General features: G+C 44.9%; 1 protein-coding gene across 3 annotated transcripts in view; it reads left to right on the top strand.

Annotated features, from left to right (window-relative positions):
* The window catches only part of PGM2L1 (phosphoglucomutase 2 like 1), a 77,730-nt gene extending 69,941 nt beyond the window's left edge, over positions 1-7,789 (top strand). For all 3 annotated transcript variants that reach the window (XM_073334025.1, XM_073334005.1, XM_073334015.1), the window contains one exon: positions 1,845-7,789. In XM_073334025.1, the coding sequence (XP_073190126.1) occupies positions 1,845-1,947 (103 nt within the window). In that variant the 3' untranslated portion in view covers positions 1,948-7,789. The remainder of the gene's footprint in view (positions 1-1,844) is intronic.
* Positions 7,790-22,467: the final 14,678 nt, after the last annotated feature.

The following is a 22,467-nucleotide window of genomic DNA, read 5'->3' as shown; positions in this document are numbered from 1 at the left end:
TCTTTAAAAAAACAACACCACTCCTCTTTAGTGTCCCACGTGCCTTTTTTTGGGAGAAGCATTTTATACCACCACATACCATCTGTATCATCAGTGTTTGTTGCTCTTGGAAGGAAGGGCTTTAGGGTGGCCACACGACTCCCAAGTGAGAGTCACTCTCAGCACCTAGATTTTACTTTTCAAACTTGGGAGGGTCTTAAAGACAGACAGTTCAACTGGCCTTATTTTCAGGGTGCCAAACATGCTCATTCCACACAGTCAATCAGAGCAATGGATGCTCTGCCCTTGGGAAAGTTGGGTCAGTTACTTAGGCACCTTCATTCATATTTATGCAGGTATTTGTTGGTTCCCTAGTTTGAGTATATTTAACTTCCAGTTTACACATTGCAGTTAGTAGCTGTTTACCATATTGAGGACCTTGAATAGATTTTCTGTTTGACTGGAGCCTGGGCAATTGCAACTCGAAGTGGCAGGTATTGTGAACACTAATTTTCTGAATGTCCGCTCTTGCCAGATCGATCGGGGCCGACCGATACGGCTGGTAGTATAGACATACCCTCAGTAAAGGCCTGATTCAAACTCACTGCAGTTAATGGCAAGACTCCATTGGCTTGTTTGGGCTTTGGCTCAGACCCCAAAGTGTGTGCACATCTTGCTGGTTTGTTTTGTTTTAGTAACCAATACAAAGAAATAGTTTAATTTTTTCTAAAGGATTAGACATTCAAATGGATAAGAAGAGTATCAGCATTTACTCTCCAGGATAGAAATTAGAAGGACTATCAAGCCCTTCTACTCCAGAGCATAACGTGATCAGCAGCTGTAGATCAGAAAGGCACTTCCTCCCCTGATGTTATAGCACTGCTTAGCTAGGTGGATGATAGAGGTTGAATACTTCTCTCTGAAGCATTATTCTTTGGTCTCTATCAGGAGTGGAGTACTATACTATGCTAGATGAGGTGCTCTTCTATTTCAATGTTTCCTTGTTAGTTTATATTTTAAGTCTTCACGGGTTAAAGAGCAACAAACTTCTTGCCAGTTCCTGGGCAGGGTCAAAATGGCCAAAACTGATCTAAACAGGACATAGGTCAAATGTGTTTATTTCTACTTAATATCAGATTGAGTGAGTCGGTTCCTCTTGCGCCCAGTGGAAATATACTGTACAACAGGGAGTAGCAGGAGAGAGGGGTATGTGTCTTTAGAGACATGTTGTTCTGTTTAATGGAGTTGGTCTTGATTTTCTTCCCTTGCTGCGTTCATTAATTAGATTTCATAGGAGTTAAGGCCAGAAGGAGATCATTACATCATCTAGTCCGACCATCTGTGTATCACAGGCCCTTAAATTTCACCCAGTTACCACTATGCTGAGCCCAGTAACTTGTTGGACTAACTAAAGCATATCTTCCAGAGGGTCTTCTTGATTTGAAAACTCCAAGAGACTTCCCTGGTAGTTTGTTCCAGTGGTTAATCCCTCTGTGTTTCAGATGTGTGCCTAATTTGAATTTGTCTGGCTTCAGCTTCCAGCCATTAGTTCTTATTATGCCTTTCCTTGCTAGATTAAAGAGCCCTTTAGCACACACTATTTTCTCCCCATGAAGGTATTTGTATACTGTAATCAAGGTCACCTCTCAATTATCTTTTTCCTAAAGTAAACAGATTGAGCTCTAAGTCTAGAAGCTCAGCAAGTACGAACATTACAATTAGCTGTATGGGAAGAAAACGTCTAAGGGACTTCTGAGGTTCTTGAAATCTAATCAAATTTAGTTTATTGAAGTGTTGGAGCTGACTTTTGTGGGATAGATCACTTGATATTACTGTAACTTCAGCCATTTGATTTCTCCCTCTAGTGACAAAACCTTTCTGGAAGAACAACTACAGAAAGTCATTGAAGCTTTGATTGAGAATTTTTTGGAGCCCAGTAAGAATGGACTGATTTGGCGTTCCGTGTAGATCTCCTCCAGCAGTTTGTTGTAGAAGTGACTCTCCTTGCGTTGTATCATGTGGAACAAAGGAACCAAGATCAGAACTCCATTTAGCATTAATTGTGTGTGCGTGTGTGTGTCAGTTACCTAACTGGCTAAATTCTTAAAACCAATAAAGAGGCTGCATCTTTTTGTCAGTTTTCCAGCAAAAAGCTATGGCTGGCAAATGGATTTGGGGGAGTTAATATCTACAATTTCATGTTCTTTTGACCAGAAGACACATGTACATTAGCATAATGAAGTCAACTCCCATAGTTCAAAATTTAGCACTCCAAAGGGTTAAGACTGCTAAACTCTGCTGTAGCGTAATCACTAGGTTTCATGTTGAGTGAATGAATACCTAGCACCTTTGATTTGAAAAGACTTGAATTCAAAAAGTTCTGTTAGTCATAAGTGTATTTGAAGGGAATTAGCAATCACATAAGACTGACAAAATGAGCCGGCTTCTTAATTGCTGTGGAGTGTGTAGGTATCATTTACCTTTACAGGTCTTAATTTACAAGTATGATAAAATAGAGTTTAGTATTTAAAATGTCTAGTTTAGACAAGTTGTTACAGTATATGGTTTTCAGCCATTTAAATATCCTAGTATTAGAGGGGCTCTTGGTGCATTGTATTTTTTCCTGTGTATCTTAAAATACTGATGTTTACTTAACAGTGAAACAATAGTGGCAACTCCATGCAATTTGATTCGCAGCTTGGTTTTTTACTGATCAAACAGTGCCTTTCCAGGATGACCTAATCAGGGGAAATAATCTGTCTGTGTCTTGTTTAAATTAGTGATTCTAACCACCAGAGGCCCATTGAGCATAGTTTAATCAGTTGGCTTTCTTTCACTTTATAAAACTCTCCCAAAATATTCTGGATCTCATTCTACATTATCTCAAATTAAGACATCTAAAAGCAGGCTGTTCTAAAATATAGATGCCTTGTGAATGCAGGGAGGACTATGTGGAAATCGAGTTAATATTTCTCTAACCTCTTGAAATGACAGTGTCTATGTTCTCTGCTCACTTATGAGAGAGGAAGCTAATGGAGGTGAGACATGGGCTCTGGGTATTCACCCCTTTACTCTCACTTTTCTTCACTTACAGTTGCATCTACAAATTAGCTCCTGATGTTGCCTGCCTGCAAATATTCGATCCTTCCTCTAAACTTACTTTAATTATCTGTTCGTGTAAGTTTTTAGCTGCTATTCCTAATGATATAATTCCTAACTAGTACCTTACTCTCTTTGACTAGAACCTGGTTTTCTTAATGTGGAAAGTCTTTGGAAGGTTGCTATTAGCAACCTGTTCTGGAAAAACTGTATTTTAAAAAGCATACTGCTTCCCTATTCAGCGTCCTCTGGATGCTCATGTCCCCGGGTGCAGAATAATGCTTGACACTTTGTCTTTTAAACTGGTGATAGAAATCTCTAAAATAGGAACTGTGATGCTCTGGACATCTAGCCACTATGGTACTAAAATAATTAAGTAGGACAGTTGAACACACAAGTACATACTATGGTGTCTGATGCCTAAACATGGTTATAGGACTCTAGTAGTATCTTTTTTGATTAATCTGCTCTAAATCAATATATAGTTGAGTTCCTAAAACCCAAGAGGCACTTGTTTAAACCATTGTTTGCCACTATTGTTAAACCTTTGAATTTGTCCTCTATTATACCCTTATAGCTAGGTTCTGTAGGACAGTGCAGAACGGTGCTGTACATATCTCAGCTAGGCAGATATAAAGACAAAATGTTTTCGGTTTCTGTGCAGAAATTGGATATGTCATGCTGACAGAGGCTTTGCACTATGACCATAAATACGTATTTTAGCTATATATGAATGTACATGTACTGCAGGAAGTTGTCGAACAGATTCTTATTTACAAGCAATGTTTATTTATTTTTTTTATTTTAAACGAGATTTCCAAGTTGTCCACACAATTGAGTGAAATTTCTCTTATGCCAAAAGGGGTTCTTTCCTTTGATTATTGTATATTTGTGAGTGCGATGTTGGGGGGGAGGGGGAAATGGGTGAAAACAATGAAGCTTGACTGCTTTCACAATATTGCACCAGTTGGAAGATATCCAAAGATATGCGGAGCAAGTCTTTTTAAGTTGCTGCTGGGACTTTGCATTTTTTTTCATGATGGAAGTTAAACTTCAGACTTGATTCTGGTCCCACTAAAGTGAGTGGAAGCATTGCCATTAATTTCATTGGCAGCAGGATCAAGTCCTTGGGGTTTTGAATCTTTTTTTGTAATTCAGAAGAGAACAATTCATTTTTTGTGTGTGTGGTTTGAACAAAGCTAAACATTGTAAAAGGCGTATGGAGTTGTGTCTGTGGAACGGTATGGTGTAGCACATAGAATTGTGTAAGGCTTTCAGATCTGTTTTCCTAGTAGCTGGTTAGCTGAGCCTGGTCTGAATTAGGGATGTTTAAAAGTTTAACCGATTAACCGTTAAGCTTGATGCTTATCAATTCAGTTAACGATTAAACACTGCTGCTGGCTCCGGGTCCCAGCTGTCATCCTGCGTGCCCGAATGCCATGCACCAGCCGTAGCTGGGACCCCAGGCGCAAAGCCGGCAGTTGGGACCCCGTGTAAAACATGGGGTTGCTACATCACCCCCCACATCCTTAGTTCCCCAGTTAAATGTTTAACCGATTACTTTTTTTTTACACACTATTTACATACCTAGTCTGAATCTAATCCAGTATTAGATAAATCTTAACATGCACACCAGGCTGTTGAACACTTAAAAGATGCGGGTTTCAAAATGCTTTTGAGACTGGATGAATCTGGCGGAGCTGAGTATCAGTGGTTTTCTTAAACTGATCATTAGGCCCTTAGTTCTTAAGCAGTACATCATGGATGAAGTGCTTTTGGAAGTGGGGCACCAGAATGACTGTATTCTAAGGGTATAATAATTACTGCTGTTTAATCTGCTGCTACCATTGTTTTCCATTGATGTGTGTAATGCTTGAAGTATCCCTACTATTCCATTTGGAGAAGTTGTTTTCTTTCCTCTCTCTCCATTCCCTCCCCTACTTTTGTTACTGTGAAAGATGATCATCTTGTTACCTCACTGCTGAGTACCTTTTTGCTGTACCTACTGCCTCAGCACTTTGAACGCGTGCACAATCTGGTTTCAGTTATGGGCTTTTTTAATAGTTTTGTTTGCATTGTAGAAATATTTAAACTGTGTGTGGGGAGGTGACTAATTCTAAACCAAACCAGTTCTTTTTTCGTCTGGATGTTTACTGACTTACGGCGCTTCCTGTTTATAAGATGCATTTCTAAAGGTTGGTGTGGAGCGATTCATCAGGTATGATAGAGCCAGTGATTATTTGTGTCTAGCATTTGAGTAGTTTCATTTGTTGTTTTTTTTTGTACTGCTGCATACAGAGGCCTAATCTCTATCCCATTCAAGTCTGTGGCAGAACTTCCATGGGACTAGGATATGATCCTTTAAAGGATAAAAAATTTGCCAGGCAAGTTGACACTATTTATAATACACCTCTTCTATTTGTGTTTTGCATAAGCACCATCTTCTTCAGAATGTGAAGTGCTTGCTGTTCAGTTAGTAAAAGGAAATCAACAGCTGTTATCCACCTCCCTCTGTGGTAATATCACAGCTCGTCATAACTCTGGAGGAGATATTGAGCTGCAGCAGGAGTGGATAGCAAAAGCTGTTAATGCATGCTTCCCCTCTTTCCTGGCAGTGCAGCACTGAATGACTACAGGTATGTCCTAAAGCAAAACTTAAGTGAACCTCTTACTGTAGTTAGAAGTACAATTACTTCCTCTTCTGTCTTTGGGGTCAGGATGTTTTCCCATTAAAATGGGACTGAATAAATGGAACACACTAAAATGATATTTCTGAGCTGACTACTGAGTCTGATACAGTTCACCTGCAGGGTTCACTGATCATGATTTGATTCAATAAGACTTGAACGGGAATTAAGGAACTTGGGGTTTTGGCAGAGGGAAGCCTACAAGAGAAGGCATGTACTAATGCGCCCTTAGAATGCAAGCCCAATTGTGGACTCCCAGGGCTTTTTGTCTTTGTGTTTATGACCGAGGACTTCAGTGAAGGGAAGCGACCTGAGGGGGGAGCCAGTCCTTACTGGGTTGATCTTGTAACCCATTAGTGACAAGATTGCTCTGCGTTTGTATGTAATGAAATATCCAGTTTCCCATTGTGGGTTGAGAAGACGGCACCTCCCTCAGTATGATTGGCGCAGGTTGGTTAAATGCTGGCTAACTTTGGTTTGCAGTCTGGGGTAGTCTATGATAACACACAGCAGCAACATCCCCTTACTGGCAACATGCAGCTCTGGACTGGGCTTTAAGCTTTGCATTCCGCCGTTCACAGGGTGCCTGCCCACAGGGGTGCCAGCGATAATACTATCCCTGGTACTGCAATGCTCAGGTAGTACCTTTATCCCCCACTCTCACATAGACCAGGCTTCCAGGTTACCAGCAACTTCAGTTCTCTTTTTTAATAAAAGGGAAAAAATAAGGCCAAAGAGATTGGAAATGTTGAAGCAAACAGCCATGTGTCTACCTGGGGGCCAGAACATGCCCTCTCCTTCTCTGAAATTCTTCTGTTCTCAGCCAGTGCCCCTATAGTATTCCTGAACTCTGCCCTTCCAGCGGTGTTCGCTTTTGCTCCCTATAGCTGGGGGCAAGGGATGTTTCATGAAGCACCCTGAGTTCAAGGAACTTCCTTGAAACTTTTGCATGGAAAGTAAGAGGGTGGTCACTGCTAGCTTCAGGCAGGGCAAAGCGTCTAGTGCTAAGGAATGAACAAAGTAACCTGCTGAGTAAAGATACGGGCCTGCCCCTAAAACTGGCTGTGTGTGGGCATACCTCTGCTCCTCCCCCACAGCCCCGTTAAAGTGAGATGAACCCCCACACACTCATTGTAGGATCAGGGCCCTATGGCTTTATGGCTTCTTACTTTGAGACGTATTTGAGACTCCATCTCAATGTCGGACCTGAAGTGGCAGAGGCATTTGCCAAGACACTGCTCTTCTACCACAGGAGCAATTCCTTTGCATTTAGATCAAGGGCCAAATCCTGTCTCCATGGAAGGCCCCAAACTCAGTGTTATTCCGTGGCAGGGAGGGAGGTGGTGTCCGGAACCTGTGAGTAGGGTCTCCGCTCCCCACACCAGCGTGTAGCACAGAAGCAGTGATGGCTACTGCAAAGTCTGGGTTGCAGGGAGTCTGCTGTCACTTCACAGCCTGAGGGACAGAAGGATTCCAGTCTCCCACACCAAGCCCGACTACTTGGCCTCATCACAAGGGGGAAGATTTTTGCCATTGTTCAGGAAACTATTGATCCTAAAAGATTAAGCAAAGAGTTGAATCAGCGCTCCTGGTGAATATTTCTTTCATGATTTTTACCTAGAGCGTCTAAAAGGCACAAACATTTGTAAGCGTGTCTTACCACACCCAAGAGAAGAGAGGGGTGCTTTTTGCATGGGGAAGCCTGGGCATTCAGAGCCCAATTCTGATCTCAAATTCCCAGTGAATATAGCAGCTATGTCCCACGAATGTTCAATGGCTGATTCTTCCGAGATGATAGCACCCACAATACCTGAAGTCATTGCTCTCGATTTAGAACCCAGGAACGTTTTAGATCTGTTACCTATTCTTGTACCATTTGTTACTTTGAATGCCTTTTAAGAAATTGGGGTGTATTATAAATACAGACTGAGAATTTGCACTTTTTTTCTGAAGTATTTCTGTATGGATTACTATGTGGATTTAGCTGAATGAAGTGTTGTAACTAATAAAACATTCTCTTCGTAGTAGCAAATCTCCGTGTGATCCTTTGGTGTTTATTGGAGCTTTTCTTTAACGCTCGTGTGAATCAGTGTAGAGCTGGTTGAATAATGTGTGGTTTAGAAATGTTTAGAAATGCTTTTTAATTGATAGAGGGGGGAAATTGTCATGTAAACAATTCCTAAATATTTGACCAGCTCCAATCCAAGATACGATATACAAGATTATTTACAGTGGTGGAAACATAGAATTTATTCTTGATACATCTGTTTTGTAACAGTGGAGGTAATTTTAAAAGCTTTGTTTTCTTGGTAACAAGTACCAAACGTACATAACAAACATAGTTGACCTTTTTTTAGAAATAGGTGGGCTGAAAGGAAGAGAACATACTCTATCATTTCCTGGTTCAGATCTAAGACTGGAATAGCTTGTAATGTGAAGTGGTGGAAACCCCTATCATTTGGGTCATTTTCCAGTAGGCTGGACAAAGCCCTGCAAAAGTGTAGGGAACAGAGAGCTGCATTAGATAGCATGATGGGTAAAATTGTGTGCAACTCCCATTGAAATTCAGTGAGACTTAGGCATGTTTGAAAATTTTCCCCAGCAGGTCTCTTCCATTTCTGCCTTCTGATTTGAGTTTAAACGGGAAGACAGTGGAAAATTGACACGATGTCTTATTCTCAACCCAAGGGGAGGGTTTAGTGATCTTAAGCATCAGGTTTGAAATATTTAGATTCCTAGGATCAACTGGTTTAAATCCCAACAGGATCTAATCAACACATCCTCCCCTCTGATCAAGGTAAAACCTGTTCTGTGAATCTTAATATAGCAGGATATTTCATAAGAGACTGTAAACTGAGGTCTTGGGACAGTAGTTTGTTATGTTTCAGAGGAACAGCCGTGTTAGTCTGTATTCGCAAAAAGAAAAGGAGTACTTGTGGCACCTTAGAGACTAACCAATTTATTTGAGCATGAGCTTTCGTGAGCTACAGCTCACTTCATGGCACTTCTTGCAAAAGTGTTTTCATTTGGGACTTCTGGGCACTACCGCAATACAGTCAAGAATCAGGGGGTTTCATTGTTCTAAGCATTACATGCACCCAATGAAGACAGTCCCTGCCCCAAAGAGCTTACATACAAAATAGGAAAAAGATTTGCGTAGTGTTCTCGATTGAGTCTTCCTCTCTTACAATGCTGTGTAACACGTACTGACTCAGACATAGCCAGTTGTTGGATTACACTCACAGTTAACTCATTAAAACGTTGAAGAGACCAAATAATCAAATTTATTGTGCTGTTTTGTCTTGAGCTAATACAAAAAGGGGACATAAATACTCTCCTTCCGGGAAGCAGATTCTTGCAGCGCGTTTCTTACATGGAAGGTGTACTTTGGAAATATGCATTTAAACTGGCTATATTTATGGTATGGTTTTACAAGTTACGAAATTCCTGATACCGCACTAAAATCCAACCAACCAGTTCATAACAGTCCCTTGTCTTGTTTTGTTCTGCACTTTTCTAATCTCTTTTTGATACTACATTCTGGATACTGGTCTGCAAATATACCTCCCTAGCTTGTACTGGGGCAGAGCACTAATGTGTTTTGCCTTGGACAAGTTTCCTATTTTCTAATGCCAAAGCTGACTTCAGCTTTGCACAGTATTGAGGGATACTTGACATGGGTGAACAGAATTGCAGGGAAAGCGTAATACATTGTTAGCATAACTTCCCAACACTTATATGTATATATTAATGTGGCGTATACTACACCTAATGTATATTAGCTAACGCACATAGTATGCTAGTGCTAGAAGTTTCTTAATTTTTCGTGATGAAATGATTCTTGTGTCACCCTTTGGGATGAGCAAAATGCTGTAATAAATGTAAGACTATTAAGTACAAAGCTTACCACCTTGACCAAAAGCAAAGCAGCGATCCAGGAGTATCGTCACATCTGAACCTCGTCTAGTGAGAATCCTTCTGCCCTTTGTGATCTGCATTCTCCTTTACTTCTCTCTTTCTCTCGCACCAATTGTAATGAGCTGAATTTGAATTAGCAGGAAGCATTTTGGTCAACACCAAAGAGACATTGAGAAATGGAGGGCATTTAAAGAGGAAAGACAAGTGCTTTAGGGGCTGACTGGCTGGAATTAGCAAGAAAGAGCAGAACTACTGTATGTATACAGATGTTTGTTTCTTCCCAGTCAGATGCAATCATATGTGAGGGCAGGGGAGGGAGAAAACTGATTGATTGATTTTTGGGATCCTCTACCCTGAGTTCCTAAATGTAAATGATAAGGTCTCATGGCAGCAGGTTAGCAGTTGTTTATTGGGGGATGGATGGAAGGAAATAATGTTATGGTCAGGGCACTGGGATTGGGAGCTCTGAGTTCAATTCCTGTTGCCCTAAGATTTCCTTCATGACCATGGGAGAGTCGCTTAATCTTTCTGTGCCTCAGTTCCCCTTCTGTGAAGTGAGGCTGTTCTTTTTTGGGGGGAGGGGAAGGAGGAGGAATGCCTAAAAGCAGAAACTTTTCTCTGGGAAGAAGAAAAGGAGTACTTGTGGCACCTTAGAGACTAACCAATTTATTTGAGCATAAGTTTTCGTGAGCTACAGCTCTGTAGCTCACGAAAACTTATGCTCAAATAAATTGGTTAGTCTCTAAGGTGCCACAAGTACTCCTTTTCTTTTTGTGAATACAGATTAACACGGCTGTTACTCTGAAACTTCTCTGGGAAGCTGGATGTTTAATTTCTTTTATGGCAATTGCTTGAAGCTGCTCCAGGAGCTGGAATGTTTGAACGAGGCCCTGGGGGTGGGGCTGGCTGGGTGAGCTGAGTGCAGGCGAGGCGGATGCAGATGTGTAGTGAATACAATTTGTCACATGGTTCCACCAATGATCACACAGATAATAGCCTACCATGCATACGCTAGCCTCAATAACATTGGTATGAGTGGGCCCCAACCTCTGGGGCTTTGGAGTTTAAAAACCCTCCAGATGTGGTACTTGGAGAGGCTTTGCTGGAAGCAAACAGAAGAGCAGGGTAAAAATGAAACCAACTCTGTCCTGCCAGGGATGAAAGCTACAAACATAAGGTGATGCAGTTACTAGAGCTTGTATTTTATGCTTCTCTTCACTGTTTGGAGCTTTTTTTACTCTGGTCAGAGGTGATTTCCTTTACAGCCAGGCTGGCCTCCAGAGTCATAGCTAGGCTGCACTCATGCCCCCTGTACTCCACGCTCTGCAGGCTGGAGTAAAGCGACTGATTGTGTGGTTGCCCAGCGGGGCTGCCTCCTGCTTTGGCGGAGGTGATAGGAATGTAGTTTGGTTGGAATGCTGGGACAACTCAATAGCTCTTGCAGTCACCCACCCTTATTCCGTGGGCTTGACCTCTGGTTCAGGGTTAGGCTCCTGTTCAAAGATGAGCTGCTCATCTCTGCCACCCCATAATCCAACCCACCCTGAAAGGCTGGTCAGATATATCTGCTTGCTTCATTGTGGCAACATGCTATTCTGGGCTGCGAGGCCTTACGTGACCTAGCTAATCAATCTCTCAGCTCTTCTCTCCGTCCTCCTATCCCCACACGCCACCCTTCTCTGGCCTGCTATATCTGGAAGCCCCTACTGGCCCCCGTCTGCCAGGCCTCCATCAAATCCTTCCTTAAACACTGCTCCGGTGGGGAAGGAGGCCTGCTCCTCTCCTCAGAGGAGTGGTCTCAACATAGAGGAGACACTGTTCCCACAAATACATGCAGAGTTGCTTATACACTTGCTCCATCCCACCATCAGCCATGCATGTTCTGCTGGGCCCCTGCCCTGCCATTTGTCCATTTAAACAGCAAGTGCCTCAGGACAAGGACTGTTGGTACTTTCAATGGTGAAATGCCTTTTACAGCTTGAGCGAAGTATTACAATAACAATGGAACACTGTGAGATGGATTCTGGTTTCATTGTTACCAGTGTAAACAGGGCAATTCCAGTAAGCTTAACTCACCAATGCCAACGAAATCCAAATGCAACCCTGTGCATTGCACTAATGTTACGGTAGGGTTTAGGGTAATAACTAATGCTGATGTGCTTTCAAAGGGTAAGATACAATTGCAAGGCTTCTCTAGAGACAACTGCTGGCTATTCATAGCTTCCAAGGCCATGAGGGATCATTGTGATTGTCTAGACTGACCTGTATATCACAGGCCAGAGACTTCCCCCAAAGAATGTCTAGAGAAAATCTTTTAGAAAAACATGAAGTCTTGATTTAAAAACTGTTAGTGATGGGGAATCCACTGTGACCATTGGTACATTGTTCCAAGGGCTAGTTACCCTCACTTAAAAATGTACACCTTATTTTCAGAAACCAGTTGGAGAACACTTCAGTCTCTCTGATCACTCGATTACAGACCTAAAAGTGGCAATTCTTCAACAAAAAAACTTCAAAAACAGATTCCAACGGGAGACTGCTGAATTGGAATTAATTTGCAAACTGGATACAATTAACTTAGGCTTGAATAGAGACTGGGAGTGGATGGGTAATTACACAAAGTAAAACTATTTCCCCATGTTTATGCCCCCCTCCCACCCCCCACTGTTCCTCAGACATTCTTGTCAACAGCCCACCTTGATTATCAGTACAAAAGATTAGTTTCTTGCAACCCTGAATGTAAGTAAATTAAAGTTCAATAAATGCCAGTGACACAATCAAGGGCATTCTTTTTAGCCCCCACCTCCCTGCAGGCAGAGCTGGAGTTAACTCATGGTTTCCATGTCACTCTTCCTCCAGGGAAGTGCCATTAGTGAAGAGAGACTTGCTGATTGGTCAAAGTGCGATTTCACCCCCCTGTTAACCATATTACCTAACCCAAGATGGAAGAGAACTAGAGGTAAAGCATTTACTCTTTCTAGTCCCTCTGGCCTGACAAAAGACTGGTGCGGGGGTGGTGGAGGGGTCCTGCACATTCGAAGGCCAGAAGCAAGGGGGAGGGATGATGAGGTGGAGACACAGAATTCTCCTCATCTCCACATAGGACCCAAGATGGTCATTTCTTAAGCCTATGAGGAAGAAGGAAGAACAGGGTCCCAAGGACCCATAGCACAGGGACTGTCAAATTCACAGGCATTTACAGTCTCCTCGGAAAGCCAGATCTGTTGCAATCAATCATTTGAAGTGGGAGCAGGAGAGAGAGATGGGCAGGGGCAGTTTTCGATGAGTAACTGGAAGGCTTCGGCATGGCCAGGGAGGCTTGGTTTGACAGGCAAGGCCAGGGGGAGGTTTCAGAGAGGCACGAGAATACGTAGGTAGCTTTGGCATACGCACAGAATGGGTCCTGGCCTGTTAAGGAGGATCAGAAGCAAGGGGACAGGAGAAGGTTTCAAGGGTCAGGAGGCCAAGATTGAAGAGTAAGGCCAAGGCTCACTGAAGGCAGAGGGGCTGGGGCACAATAGCCTTGGATCTTGTCACCCATTGGTAGTAGTAGATCTGCCACATTTTCCTGTGCTTCCTCGCTATCCAACCCAAGCTCTGCTTTCTCTGCCTGTAGGGGACCGGGTATGATTTCATCAGCTGCAAGGTGGCTTCAGCTGGAAGGAGAACTAGCTGGAACTCCTGCTGGCAGGAGAACTAGCTGGTAGTAGGCCTGCTGTCCCACCTTAAAAGCAGGCCTGCTGTCCCACCTGGTCCTGCACACCAGGCAGAAATACAGCAATTACCAGACAGGCCTGTTTCAAGCCCCCTCATCCCCATCAGCTCCCTGGGCCAGGCCCTGCCCCTTGGAGGGGAGCAGCCTCCTGAGTCTGAATGTCTGGTTCTAAGAGATTGGCAGTAAATCAACAGCTGCCGCAGGGGGAGAGAGTCCAGCTGTCCGGCCGAGTCCCCCTGCTTGGCTGCGGAGGGGCTTGTGGGCGTTAGGAGCAATCGTAGGGCTTGTGGCAGGTTGGAGAAGCTTTCTGTAGAGCACCGTGGTGTTGGTATGTAACAACAGCCAGGCGTTCGGGGGGTGTCTGCCCAAAGGGCTCGCTAGTCTCCATGGATCTGTCAATGGTTCTCACCCTAGCATCTGGCCCCATTGTACTCAGCTCACTGCACAGAGAGGAGCAAGGCGAACAACTCCCCTCATGCGCTCTGAAAGCAGGTCTGTTAGTGCCTAGAGTCACTGCCAGGGCAGCGTTAAGGGGGTTGCTGCTGGTCCTGACATGACAGCTACAGGTGCTGAAGCCTCACATGTAAACACCTGGGCCAACATGTGCCGAAGTGACCTTATGATCATGTTTATTACGGTAGTGCCTAGCGACCAGCCAAGATCAGAGCCCTGTTGTGCCAGGCACTGTAAAACCAAAGAGTAGGAGACAGTCCCTGCCCTGACGAGTTCACAGTCTAAATAGACGGGATAGATGAAGGGCGGGGAAAGGGTTTGAGCTCACGGCCACGTGAACAAAGCAATGATGGCAAATACCTGAGCGCCATGGGGGTGGGGAGGCGAGTGAGGAGGGGAGTAGCTCAACGGGAAGACGAGGGACTGCAGTGGGTGAGGGGCTCAGGGCAGAAGAGGTGTGAGAGGACGGTATCGGGGTCAGGTGTGGCATGAGGCTGAGGGGATGCGATAAAGGCCTAAAGGGCATTGCAGCAAACAGCCAATCAGTCCAGGGGAGAGGAAGTCCAGTCAAAACTGCGGAAGGTATGATCAGGGTCTGTCAGTTCCTGGCTAAGCTGCTTCTGCTGCTGCTCTGCAGATTCAGGGCTCGTCTGCACTCACAGAGCTGCCCCGGCACAGCTGGGCCACTGTAGCACTGTGTGAAGACACTACCTATGCCAACGGGAGGGCTTCTCTCGTCAGCGCAGGGACTCCACCTCCCCCAGAGACGGTAGGTCCATTGGCAGGAGACGCTCTCCCAGTCCCATGAATGTGGCGCTGTCTGTACTGGGGGGTTAGGTAGTAGTTATACCCACGTAAGTAGGGGGTGTAGACCAGGGCTTAGTCTCTGGCTGGCTCCTCCCCACAGTTCCTTACGACTAACGTAATCACGTTGTTAATGCCTCGCTTTCAAAGGGCGCAGCTCAAAGCAGCTCAGTCATTTTTGGCATAGACATTCCCAAATGGAAACATCCCAGCATGATGTTCTGCACACTCAGAGAGCCAGAGCTCACCTAACCCATGCACTTTGTGTGGAGTCTCCCCGTGAGCGTATTGTACCCGGGTTCAGGAAAAAAGTGAGACCTGAGGAAGCCAATTTCCAAAACCATCTGTTTTTGTTTCCAAAATATTTGTAAGTGTCTGACTCCTGCACAGCTCCCCACAGTGCAGGAAATGCAAAGCCCTCCTACACTCTAGTTTGGATCGTCTGGTGTTTTTATTGAAGCTAAATATTTAGCAGATGTTTTTCTTCCTCATTAAACACAAGTCTCTGATGCCACCTTAACTATGGCTTTGCAACCACTCCACTCTCATCGAAATTAGACACAGCACAGGTCAATGGTTTAGGTCTGGAAAGATGCCTGGTGAGCACAACAAGCTTAGAAGGGTTCAGCCAAGGAACTGGGAGATGTGAAAGGAGAGGAGTTGTCCAAGAGACGGTGAGAGATTCAGAATGAGTCAAGCCCAGAGGGCTTTGAGGACCTGAGCTGGGTGCATGGGCAGCACCATGGAAGATGCAGTTCAGTGCTGATCCATGAAAAGGAATGCACGTTGGAAGGGGAAGTTTGAACTATTCGTACACCTTCCTGGGCGCTAAATTAACTGCAGCTGCTCAGGGAAGAGATCTGGCATTACTGGCAGCAGCTCAATGACGACTCTTCATAACATGTAACCATGATCCTAAAAGCCAACACAATGGGATGGAGACTAACATGGAGAATGTTCTAAGGTTACAGGCATTGATGTTGCAGGCTCTTCTGTTATATGATGTTCAGATTTGGTCGCTTGGTCTCGAAGAGGAGACACAGAACTAGAGGGGGTTCAGACATGGGCCCCGAGAATGATTAGGGGCATGGAAAGAAAGCTTGATCAGAGCTGAAATGTTTAGTGGGGAGAGGATATGCCACTCACAACCAGCCTGTGAGTCATACCCTGAGTATCTGTGTGCTAGACAGCTCTGGTTCAGCAACTCTGACCCCAGCAGCCTGTCTACAGTCCCACTCTGGCTTCCACCTGTCTTCGTTACTATTTGGTGACCCCAACATATTCCCAATTCCAGATTTTCCCATCGACGTGCATTCTGCCCTAGTCAGCCCTCTCCTGGACAGCTCAGCTAGTAAGGTTCTTTGCCCCTGTAGGGTGTCAATATTCAACAATTGGTTACTTGAAACTGAACTGTTTGGTAACTCCAGTTATGCACAGCCCTGGATTAGTTTTTGATTAAAAATAAAACACATTTATTAACACAAGATGATAGGATTGTAAGTGAATTCAAGTATAAGAGATGAAGTTAGAAAGGGTTACAAGGGTAAACAGAGTCTGAATGAGCTTTCCCCAGACATCTAGTGGTGAGCTGTGGAAAAGGACTTCAGGAGCTGATCTCGTTTGCATGGGGTGCTCAGCATGATGGGATTGTTTGCCCAAATGGTCATTTTTTGGCTGGCGTGAGATCCCCAGTCTCCTTGCTGTCGGGGCAGGTGTAATATAGGGTTGTTATCTTTGTTATGGGAACCAAGGGCAGGAGAGCTATACTTGGTGTTTCCCAATTGAGGGACTCACCCTCATCTAAATGGCACTCGCTAGGCAAGGGACATGGGTTCTGAAGCCCAGTGAGTTGAGAGAGGGTAGGGGCAGGTGTTTGTACCTGGTCCTTGTGGCTGCTAACTCTGGGTGGCAGAACGGTTACACAAGTAAATAAAAGTCATGGCCTTTCTACCCCACAGTCTTTCAACAAGATGGTGACTGACCCTCTTCTCAGCCAGGATCTCTCCCAGAGTCCCAAAGGTATCGTCCTGGGTGAAAGAGTTGACTTGCGATTCTCTACTCCCTTTCTTTTATAGTTCAGTGAAACTTTGAAGTGGATTCTTCTGAAGGTAACCTTCAAAGCCAAGTTTATTCAAGCAGTGAGGAAGGCACATGCAGTCTTGGGGTCAAGGAGGCCCTGTGCTCGGTGCACACAGGTTTCTATGTTTGGGATAGGCCTGTTTAATAACTTTTGCCTAGGCAGGGGTGGGTGGGTTTTGAACATGTGCTAATATCATACAGGGGAAATTCATAACTTTACGCATACTGTTGCTATGTACATATCACCACGATGTCATTGACCAGGGAATTATTCGTTTTCAGATGCTCTCTCACAAGGCATATTTTGTACAAAGATGATTACACTAGCATGCAGGGTGTGAAGATGGGGGAGCTTTGGGTCACACCCTCAGTTCTTGCTGTCCCAGGACTACATTAGACTCTGTAGTTTTTGCTTCTTTTTCAAACCTGGATTCTCCTGCCCTAACCCCCATGTCCTCACTGCAGTGATAACTCCCTGGGTCTTGAGACAGCTTGAAACAGCCATTCAGAGGGGACTGATATGCCTCATGCTCTTCAGCAGGGTGTTAACGCCAAGGCCTCTCACTCTGGATGTGCCACTCAAGCAGGCACACCCCAGTTGTTGGAGTAAGTATGGAGAGCCCGTCTGTTATTGTCCGTTCATCTCTGGAGACAGGTGGTTGAAGGGACCTGTGTTGCCATCCCTGGCTCTCTGGTGGGGAAAGAGGACCTCTGCTGCTCATTTCTGAGGAATGGGGACCCCATTCTGCTGCTGCACTTGCCCCTCAGAGTCCTTGGGCAGGGGAGACCATTTCCTAATGTCAGTCACGTATAGCCTGGGACCAAGGCTCAGGGGCAAGCCACAGGCGCAGCTTTGGCGGCCCTCAATCAAGTCACAGCGTATCCAGGGCCCTGTATTGCCTGAATCTGGCTCTGCCTACACCTGGAAACTCAGCTCCGTGTGAGAACGAAATTTCAAACCAATATTAGTTTACTTGACAAAGTAATGAAGGCAACTAATAGATGATTAGGGTGTTGGAGCACATGACTTATGAGGAGAGGCTGAGGGAACTGGGGATGTTTAGTCTGCGGAAGAGAAGAATGAGGGGGGATTTGATAGCTGCTTTCAACTACCTGAAAGGGGGTTCCAAAGAGGATGGATCTAGCCGGTTCTCAGTGGTGGCAGATGACAGAACGAGGAGTAAGGGTCTCAAGTTGCAGTGGGGGAAGGTTTAGGTTTGAATATTAAGAAAATCTTTTTCACTAGGAGGGTGGTGAAGCACTGGAATTGGTTGCTTAGGGAGGTGGTGGAATCTCCTTCCTTAGAGGTTTTTAAGGCCCGGCTTGACAAAGTCCTGGCTGGGATGATTTAGTTGGGGACTGGTCCTGCTTTGAGCAGGGGATTGGACTAGATGACCTCCTGAGGTCCCTTCCAAACCTGATATGCTATGTGAGAGGGCAAGTACTCACCCTACCCCACTGCAAAGCATCTATTTATCCTGAACAGATACACAAACAGCCAGAGGGGGACTGTATGATCTAGTCGGGGTGGGCTGAGCTACAGGCCTATGTCCCAGTAATACCCCAGGCTTTGAGGTGAAAGCTTAAAATCAGGATCTGGCTCCTAATTATGCCTGCATCCATCTCTAGGCTAATTGGCTAGGAGAGAGGGACCTGTTCTATAATCAGTGGGATCTAAAACATACCCTGAAAGATTAGGAAGTTCCTAAGGAACTGAATAAATGCTATGAGCTTTGGGCCTAAGCCTGTTTCGGCAGAAGTCAATAGCAGTTTTGAGATTTATGATGATTATTAATGGTAATAATAAACATGATTATTTTGGTAGTGCCTAAGGGCAAACAAGAATGGGGCCCCATTCTGCTAGGGACCTTAATGATCCATGTTAGGGGGCTTATTCCTTCACCCACTTACTTCCCTGGTCCTTCTTGCATAAACAGAGAGCAACAATACCCCAATCCAAAGGTGCAAACAGTTCGATGTTTATTGGGGTGAACTTCCAGCAAGCATAATTCCAGTTTCCTTCTGTAGTGTCCCCTTTCCCAGCTCTGACACCATGGAGCCTTACACCTGTGTCCTTGCTCCCATTCCTGCCCTTAGCCAAACATGATTCCAATTTCCCCACCCCCATTCCCTGTTCCCATTTCCCCCCCTCACACACAGTCACCCACTTCCTGATTGACTGCAGACTATATAGCAAAACTTGAGTTCTGCGTAGCTATACCTTAACCAGTCATTTTCCTGAAATTTAACTAACCAATCCTAACATATTGTAACATGATTACGTAACCAATTATATCCCACCACCTTAATTAGTTTACACCCAGCAAAATTAACTATACCGCAGACAGGGACAATCACAGAACCAGAGAGAGACCATGCAAATAATAGCAAAGTGGGAACTATAATGACAAAACAATACAGAAGTGAGGATTTCACATCTCAGCTATTGATAAGTGAGTTCTTGCCAGACAGGATGCTATCAAACTAAGTTTCCTTTTATATTTTCTAGGCACTTCCCTTTCTCTGGAGGTGACAGGCACTATCAGGACAGGATTGTATTCCTAACAGCCCAATAGCACCTTCTTTCAATGTGACTAGGTTGGAATGTGAGGATGTGACCATTCGCTTCCCAGTTTATGGCTGCCTCTGTTGCTTAGCCAGAGATCTCAGCCTAAGAACAGGGCCTCAGACTGTCACAGTAAGAGAAGGAGCTTACACTGGCAGACAGTGATTTTGATTCTTTCTTTTATACCTCTCTAACTAGCTAAGTGATAAGAATACACCTAAATTCTTAGAGTACAGGCCTTTACAGACAGGCCTGAATATCTATATCCTAACAATCCAGAGGCAGCAAGATGGCTATAAATGACTCTGTGCTGAGTGACTTCTTACTTAGAATGACTAATAGGGGATGTGTCAGAATGGAAATGTGTAAAAAAACACCTGCAGGCTTTCCTGTCTTCAGAAACATTTTCATTGAACATTATCATCTGAGCAAAAAGGAAGATGATACAAAGCTCGCGGGGTCACTCGATCTCTCGGAATAGGTGACTCTGATACACCTGGGCTAACGCAGGAGAGGCAGGATACCAAGAGAGACAGTACCTTGGAGAGGCAGCAATCTGTAGGAAAGGATGTGGGAACAGATAGTCTATGGGCCATATTTACCTGTAATTACTGAAGGTGGTCACTGGGTGTCACTACAACCCCATAAAATGTACGAGTGTAACTGCTCTAATATTGACAGGTTTCAGAGTAACAGCCGTGTTAGTCTGTATTCGCAAAAAGAAAAGGAGTACTTGTGGCACCTTAGAGACTAACCAATTTATTAGAGCATAAGCTTTCGTGATGCATCTGAGGAAGTGAGCTGTAGCTCACGAAAGCTTATGCTCTAATAAATTGGTTAGTCTCTAAGGTGCCACAAGTCCTCCTTTTCTTTTCTCCTTACAATGTGTATGATAATCAAGGTGGGCCATTTCCAGCACAAATCCAGGGTTTAATAAGAACGGGGGGGGGGGGGGAACAAGGGGAAATAGGTTACCTTGCATAATGACTTAGCCACTCCCAGTCTCTATTCAAGCCTAAGTTAATTGTATCCAATTTGCAAATGAATTCCAATTCAACAGTTTCTCGCTGGAGTCTGGATTTGAAGTTTTTTTGTTGTAATATCGCAACTTTCATGTCTGTAATCACGTGACCAGAGAGATTGAAGTGTTCTCCGACTGGTTTATGAATGTTATAATTCTTGACATCTGATTTGTGTCCATTTATTCTTTTACGTAGAGACTGTCCAGTTTGACCAATGTCCATGGCAGAGGGGCATTGCTGGCACATGATGGCATATATCACATTGGTGGATGTGCAGGTGAACGAGCCTCTGATAGTGTGGCTGATGTTATTAGGCCCTGTGATGGTGTCCCCTGAATAGATATGTGGGCACAGTTGGGAACGGGCTTTGTTGCAAGGATAGGTTCCTGGGTTAGTGGTTCTGTTGTGTGGTTGCTGGTGAGTATTTGCTTCAGGTTGGGGGGCTGTCTGTAGGCAAGGACTGGCCTGTCTCCCAGGATTTGTGAGAGTGTTGGGTCATCCTTCAGGATAGGTTGTATATCCTTAATAATGCGTTGGAAGGGTTTTAGTTGGGGGCTGAAGGTGACGGCTAGTGGCGTTCTGTTATTTTCTTTGTTAGGCCTGTCCTGTAGTAGGTGACTTCTGGGAACTCTTCTGGCTCTATCAATCTGTTTCTTCACTTCCGCAGGTGGGTACTGTAGTTGTAAGAATGCTTGATAGAGATCTTGTAGGTGTTTGTCTCTGTCTGAGGGGTTGGAGCAAATGCGGTTGTATCGCAGAGCTTGGCTGTAGACGATGGATCGTGTGGTGTGGTCAGGGTGAAAGCTGGAGGCATGTAGGTAGGAATAGCGGTTGGTGGGTTTCCGGTATAGGGTGGTGTTTATGTGACCATCGTTTATTAGCACTGTAGTGTCCAGGAAGTGGATCTCTTGTGTGGACTGGTTCAGGCTGAGGTTGATGGTGGGATGGAAATTGTTGAAATCATGGTGGAATTCCTCAAGGGCTTCTTTTCCATGGGTCGGGGCTCGCAGCCTGGCGCCGGGGTTGGGGCTTGCGGCCCGCGGCCATGCCTCACGGTCGGGGCTCGTGGCTCAGCACAGGGGTCAGGGCTCGCAACTTGCAGCCGCGCACTGGGGTCGGGGCTCGCGACCCCCAGTTTGAGAACCAGTGTCATAGAAGCTATTCAAGGCAGGCTGGGGATTTGGCTGCTGGGGAGGTGTGAGGGGCATTTGGGGTTATGGGGTAAGCGCACTAGCTGGGTGTTTCTGGATATTTCCTGGTAAATTGTCCTCGTTAGGTTTCAGAGTCACCAAGCTATTGGGCTGAAGGAGGCAGAGCTCCCTCCTGGGTATTTGTTTCAGGCTGTCTGCAGACTCGGGGAGCTACATCACTGCAGACTTGAGTTATGTTGTCAGTGTTTTTTCCACTATCATGTGGGTTGGAAACAGAGGGCTGGATGCTGATCCCCATACCCACGCCCAGGAGAGCCTCACTCCTCAAGTAGGCCGATGAATTAGCATTAGACTCCAGCCCGTAGTATTTTTTTTTAAACTGTACATTTAAATTCCAGGACTCAGTGTAGCATCCAAGGTGGATTCCACAGCTGCAGAAAATACCTGGGATCCAGAATCTACCCTGTCAGTGTGTTTCTGATTGGCTGGGAAGCACTTGCTGCCTGCATTTGAATGTAAACCCTCCATGTCTGGTGGGGGTCTGTTGTTTGCTCTTCTGGGCACCCATCAGAGCTCAAATACAGAGTCACTGAAGCAGTAATACCGCAGAAGTTAGATATGGACAAGGCCCTTTGGATCCCCTGCACATCTCCCTGGGGCCAGTCCCTGTCCCTACAGGACACTCTTTAGTGCTTTGCCCAGTCTAGTTGGCAAATAGACTCATAGACTTTATAGCAAGAAGGGGCCATCGGTGTCATGTAGTCTGACCTCCTGCCCATTGCAGGCCACAGAACCTCACCGCTCCTGGCTGAGTTACTGAAGTCCTCAAATCATGATTTAAAGACTTCAAGTTACAGAGAATCCGCCATTTACACTAGTTTAAACCTGCAAGTGACCCGTGCCCCATGCTGCAGAGGAAAGTGAAACTACCCCCAGAGTCTCTGCCAATCTGACTGGGGGGAAATTCCTTCCTGTCTGTAGATCTGGCAGTCAT

The sequence above is a fragment of the Lepidochelys kempii genome, chromosome 1, assembly GCF_965140265.1.
Source record: "Lepidochelys kempii isolate rLepKem1 chromosome 1, rLepKem1.hap2, whole genome shotgun sequence".
NCBI lineage: Eukaryota > Metazoa > Chordata > Testudines > Cheloniidae > Lepidochelys > Lepidochelys kempii.
Note: the sequence above shows the minus strand (reverse complement) of the source record. Positions and strands in the feature narration are given on the sequence as shown.